General features: G+C 42.4%; 1 protein-coding gene across 1 annotated transcript in view; it reads right to left on the reverse strand.

Annotated features, from left to right (window-relative positions):
- Nucleotides 1-1,144: 1,144 nt before the first annotated feature.
- Acot13 (acyl-CoA thioesterase 13) overlaps nt 1,145-5,817 on the reverse strand; it is a 14,893-nt gene continuing 10,220 nt past the window's right edge. The window contains exons 2-3 of the mRNA XM_021216007.2: nt 3,720-3,904; nt 1,145-1,385 (exon numbers count right to left, since the gene is read on the reverse strand). Of these exons, the coding sequence (XP_021071666.1) occupies nt 1,229-1,385; nt 3,720-3,904 (342 nt within the window). The 3' untranslated portion in view covers nt 1,145-1,228. The remainder of the gene's footprint in view (nt 1,386-3,719; nt 3,905-5,817) is intronic.

Here is a 5,817-nt window from a genome sequence, read left to right on the forward strand (position 1 = left end):
TCAATGACTCACTGCAATGAACACTTGCAGGTGATGTGTGGACAGAGGAATGCATTGTGGGACACACTGACATACAACAGCTTCCATGAGATGGTTTCTATGCTTTGTTGGTCTGTGTATATGTGTGTTTTATTTTGGGTTGGAGACTGTAAGGGTTAAGAGGGGATGGGGAGATGAACAGGACTGGGGTGCATGGTGTGGAACTTGAATAAATCAAAACAAAAAAAAAACAACAAAAAACAAAAACCCAGGGCTGGAGAGATGGCTCAGCGGTTAAAAGCACTGACTACTCTTCCAGAGGTCCTGAGTTCAAATCCCAGCAACCATATGTTGGCTCACAATCATCTGTAATGGGATCTGATGCCCTCTTCTGGTGTGTCTGAAGATAGCGACAGTGTACCCATATAAATAAAATAAATCTTTTAAAAAACCAAACCAACCAAACAAAAAAACAAAAAAAAAACCAAACCTACACAACCCAAAGCAAACTAGCCAGGCACAAAGGTGGTTCCTCCCTATAATCCCAACACTCAGGAGGCTGAGGCAGATCATCCTGGTCTTAGGTCATCCTGGTGCTACAAAGCCAGACTCAAATACCAAAATTCAAAACTTTGAGCCAAGAACTACTTCATCCGATTATCAGGCACTTCACCTAAACAAGATGCTCCAAAAGAAAAAGATACACCCACCTACGTGTTGTGGTGCATGCCTTTAGTCCCAGCACTCAGAGGCAGAGGAAGGCAGCTGAGTTCCAGGCCAGCCTGGTCTATAGAATTCCAGAACAGCCAGAGACTTCTGGTTCAGAAGAAATAAAGGCCCCCCCCCCAACTTTTTTTTTTAAAATGTTAATTTTTTTTTCTTTTGTTTCACAAGACTATTTTTTTTTAAAAGATTTATTTATTTATTATATGTAAGTACACTGTAGCTGTCCTCAGACACTCCAGAAGAGGGCGTCAGATCTTGTTATGGATGGTTGTGAGCCACCATGTGGTTGCTGGGATTTGAACTCCGGACCTTCGGAAGAGCAGTCGGGTGCTCTTACCCACTGAGCCATCTCACCAGCCCCCCAACTTTCATATTAGTTTCATTTTGGTTTCTTAGGGTTTTTTTTTTCCCCCTCAAAAGAAAATACTTCCTTAGCTACTTCTGGTTTTGATAATTTATTTCAGAAAGTTGTTCACAAGCCATACTTGGCACTGTTGTGCTGCTTCGGGTCTTCCCGCTGTTCTCAGTTTCCCAGGTGTTTTGTGTGTCTGCCTTGTGCTATTAATTTTCCTGTGGTCTTGTTGGTCAGATCCACTGAGGCAAATGCAAGTGTCTTTCCTTGCTTCAGAATATGTGCTGTGATCACTATTTCTTCTCCTATCTTAGCAGGAGACATGTACCTTGGAGAGAAAACAGGTTTAAATATAGTTAGTGGTAAGGAACTGTTGAAAGATTGTGACAAAGTCCTACCCGCTTTCCTGTGTAACAACCTACGAATAATTTTGGTACCGGATTCAAATGGTTGGGCTGCATGGGGCTCTACCTGATCCATCCTTCATTTATTCATGGGTTTCTTTTCACATAAAAATGGCATTTCTATGCCTTTTAAAAAAAAGTCTTCTTGCCTTTTAAAAAAAGTTTTCTATTTCATATTTGAAACCACTGAACATTTACCTCTAGCTTTCATTTAATCTGCTTAGCTTCCTAAGGAAAGTTTCTGGGTGTCTAGGGCTTATCAGCACATTCAACTCCAAAATGACAGAAGAGCTACGAGGAGTGGACTGGAGAGATGGCCCGACAGTTAAAGAGGACTGGCTGCTCTAGAAGACCCATGTTCAATTCCCAGCACCCACAACGGCAGCCCACAACCCTCTGTAACTCCAATTCCAGGAGATCTGATGATTTTTCCAACCTCTGGTTTATGTATGTGGTTGGTATACACACATGTACTCTGATACATACTCAAACTACAAGAAGGTGAAGTGAATATGAAGTTTCTAGCCATCAGAAATAAACAGCATATACAGCTGTCCTCTATGCATGAGGATGGTGTCTACATCAAACCCATAAATGTTCAGGTCAGCATGCAAGTCAAGATCCACTTCACAAGCAATTGTAGGGCTTTTTAATGATTACATTTGCATTTATTTTGTGTGTGCCTGTGCACATCATGGTGTCTGAGTAAAGGTCAGCAGGAAACTTGACAATGTCAGTTTTCTCCTTCCATTATGTGAGTTGTGGGGATTTTGCTCCTCCTCCTATGTGAGTTCCAGGGTTCAACCTCATGTCAGCAGGTTTGGCAGCAAGCGGCACTTACCCACTCAGCTCTCTAGCCCCACAAGTTGTTTATGATGTTTATCCACCAACCCATCTCTCCAGCCCCATCTTATTTTAGCTATGCATGTACCCCAGGTGGATATGTACATATGAGTGGCCAAGGAGGCCAGAGGTGACAGGTCTCTCTGGACTGGAGTTACCACCGGCAGTCTACTTGATGTGGGTCCTGGGAACCAAATTCAGGTCCTCTACAAGAACCATTAAGCTCTTCACCGCTGAGCTCGCTCTCCACCACTTCTGTCCATTTATAAGAGCCTTCATGTAAAACTATCACCAATTGGGCTTGTTTATCACACAAGGTAAAATAACGCCCACTGAATATGGCTCAGCGCAAAAAGTTTCTTTTCTGACCATCTTGTCTTCTACATTTTGTCCTGTGATTTGCTTACTGAACTCTCAGTTTATTCCCGGGTTTAAGAGAAACTGACAAGATTCTAGGTTTCTGGGTTTGTTTTTGTTTTTTGAAACTGGGTCTTGCTTTGTAGCCTAGGCTAACCTTGGACTGAAGATTCTCTTGCTTCAACCTCCCAAGTGCTGGAATTACAGATATGAGCCACCATGCCTAGCTTTAGGACTCAAATGTTCCATTTTGGAGAAGTGGCTTCTACAGACATTTTCCAATAGTGACAGGCCGAGGTCTAGAGCACACACTACTGTGTCATTTATATACAGTAGTCATAGGAGACAGTCAGGATCCCTTCCTGGCACCTGTGCTCACCTTGTTGCAAGACTGGTGATATATGGAAAGTGGCCAACAACTTTCTTCCAAATGTCATTCATACTTTTCTTGGGGGGGTGGGGGAGGATAGGAGTGGGGTACAAAGGGGTTTCATATAGCGGAGGCTGGCTTTGAACTCTGATCCTCCTGTTTCTATCAAGTGCTGGGGTTGTAGCACCACATCTTGCTAATACTTTTGTTTTCAGTGTTGTTGTTTTTTGTTTGTTTTGTTTTGTTTTGTTTTGAAACCAATCGGCCTGAATGGACCTCAGAGGTCCACCTGCCTCTGCCTCCCAAGTGCAGGGACCAAAGGTCTGTCTGACTATACTAGGCTCAAGTGATACCTTTTGGTTTTGTTTTTGGAGACAGGATTTCTCTGGGTAGCTTTGGCTATCCTGGAACTCACTCTGTAGACAAGGCTGTCTAGAGATTTGCCTGTTTCTGCCGAGATCAAAGGAATGAGCTTATAAATGATATTTTTAAGGACTATATTAAAGTTATAAATCGTGAGCTTAAACAACTGTGGATTGAAGGTAGTTGACAAAAAGGGACACCTGTCCCCAAAATGTACAGACTCTTGTCATTATCCCCTAAACAATACAGTATAAGTCATCTGAAATGAATATTGGGGTTTGTTTGTTTTTTAAGAAATCGCCTGGGATGTCATCTGGATACATACGTGATGTTCATGTCCACACTGACTCCGGGTGCCCCTCTTTCTGTGCACATTAGAGCTATGGTCGAGACGGTGTCCACTAGGGTTGCTGTCAAACCTCCGTGGAGGGTACCCAGCTTGTTAGTATGCTGCTCTTCCACCTTCATCTCGCAGACTAGTTTTTCAGGAGCAGCAGAGACAAGTGTCACCTAAGTATTAAATGTGAAAAAGAAAACAACACAACATTAATTCTGTGGTATTAGAACAGCTCAGATACGAACAGCAGCGCAAGAGTGATCTTGAAGCCGGAAGCTTGGTACAGAGGCACACACCTGTGATGCTAGCATGGGCGCAAGGGAGGAGGACTTGCTGAGTCGAGGCTGGGGGGAAGGGCGCTACAACAATGAGCTCTTTAAAGTATGTATTTTAGGGTCTGGAGAGATGGGTCAGCGGTTACGTACACTGACTGCTCTTCCAAAGGGTCCTGAGTTCAAGTCTCAGCAACCACATGGTGGGTCACAACCATCCGTAATGGGATCTGATGCCCTCTTCTAGTGAGTCTGAAGACAGCTACAATGTACTGATATAAATAAAGTAAATCCTTTTTTAAAAAGTCTGTATTTTATTTTAACTTCTATGTGTGGGTCTGTAAGTATGTGCACATGGCATGTAGGTTCTGAGCCCAGAACAGGGTGTAAGAGTGTCTGGAGATGGAGTTACAAACAACTGTAAGCCAGCTACCTAACCTGGGTGCTAGGAACCAAAATCAGGTCTTCAGCAAGAGTGGTATGTGGCTTGAACCACAGAGCTGTCTCTCCAGCTTCTTTGTCTTTACATAAATGTGCATGTGTGTGTGTGTGTGTGTGTGCGTGTGTGTGTGTGCGTGAGTGTGTGTGTGTGTATTTTGCCTGCAAGTGTGTCCAGCTCTGACATATTGTCTTTAAAAAGTCATTTGTAGAAAAACAATCTGCCTGAAGAGGTGGGTAGAGAAATCCACTTAAATTTGTTGGTTAATGATAGAAACTAGCATTTGTAAAAATCGCTTTTATTTTTATTTACTTATTCTTTTGAATTAGAACAGCTTATTTTCTAGCTCAACCTCTGACAGAGTCCAACTTTCAGAGGAACGTGTGACAGGAGTGTGCCCTCTCAGATTCCCGCCTGAGGAGAGCTGGAGCGCAGGTCCTGGGTTCTGGGCCTAGCATGCAGCTGGAGGCTGGAGGCCAGGGACACCAATGGCTTTTAGAGAGAGAGAGAAAAAACCAAAACAAACAAACAAACAAACAAACAAACAAAAAACAATAGTTTTTGTTGTTGTTGTTTTTTGTTACTCCTCACTTTGCAGAGTTCAGATCAGTGAGCTGAGAGGTGATTCAGCAGTTAAGAAACTTGATACTTGGGCTGGAGAGATGGCTCAGTGGTTAAGAACACCAACTGCTCTTCTGGAGGTTCCTAGTTCAAATCCCAGCAACCACATGGTGGCTCACAACCATCTGTAACAAGATCTGACTCCCTCTTCTGGAGTGTCTAAAGACAGCTATTGTGTACTTACATATATTAAATAAATAAATCTTTAAAAAAAGAAAAAGAAACTTGATACTCTTGCAGAGGCCCCAAGTTTCATTCCTAGCACCCACACAGCAGCTCACAACCACCTGCAACTTCAGTTCCAGAAGATTCTCCTGGTCTCCACAGGCAGCTCCACAAGAAAATAGAACACATAAAATAAAAATAAATATTAAAAACTTTCAGAGGGTTGTATATACCAGAATCTCCTATTGTATTTTTTAATATTTAAATTTAGTTTTTGTAATTGAATGTCTTTGTGTGTGTGTGTGTGTGTGTGTGTAGAACAAAAGCTTCCCTTTGGTTCAGAGCAGTTAACTAGGGGAAAGGTTCAGGGGCCGTCCCTCCTGGAAGGGAGGGGTGTCCTAACATAACTTTCTGTGGGCCAAAGGTTTTCCTTGTTCCTAGTTAAGAGTTATTATTTATCCGGAGAGGAGGATGTCCTTGGGTCAGTTTCTTCTTCTGAAGAAGTTCTTATTATGAGAAAATGAATCCAAGAATGATAATATTGTGTGTTAAGTTTAACTAAGTAAAGATGTTATTTTTTGAGCAAAAA

The sequence above is a fragment of the Mus pahari genome, chromosome 16 (assembly GCF_900095145.1).
Source record: "Mus pahari chromosome 16, PAHARI_EIJ_v1.1, whole genome shotgun sequence".
Classification (NCBI taxonomy): domain Eukaryota; kingdom Metazoa; phylum Chordata; class Mammalia; order Rodentia; family Muridae; genus Mus; species Mus pahari.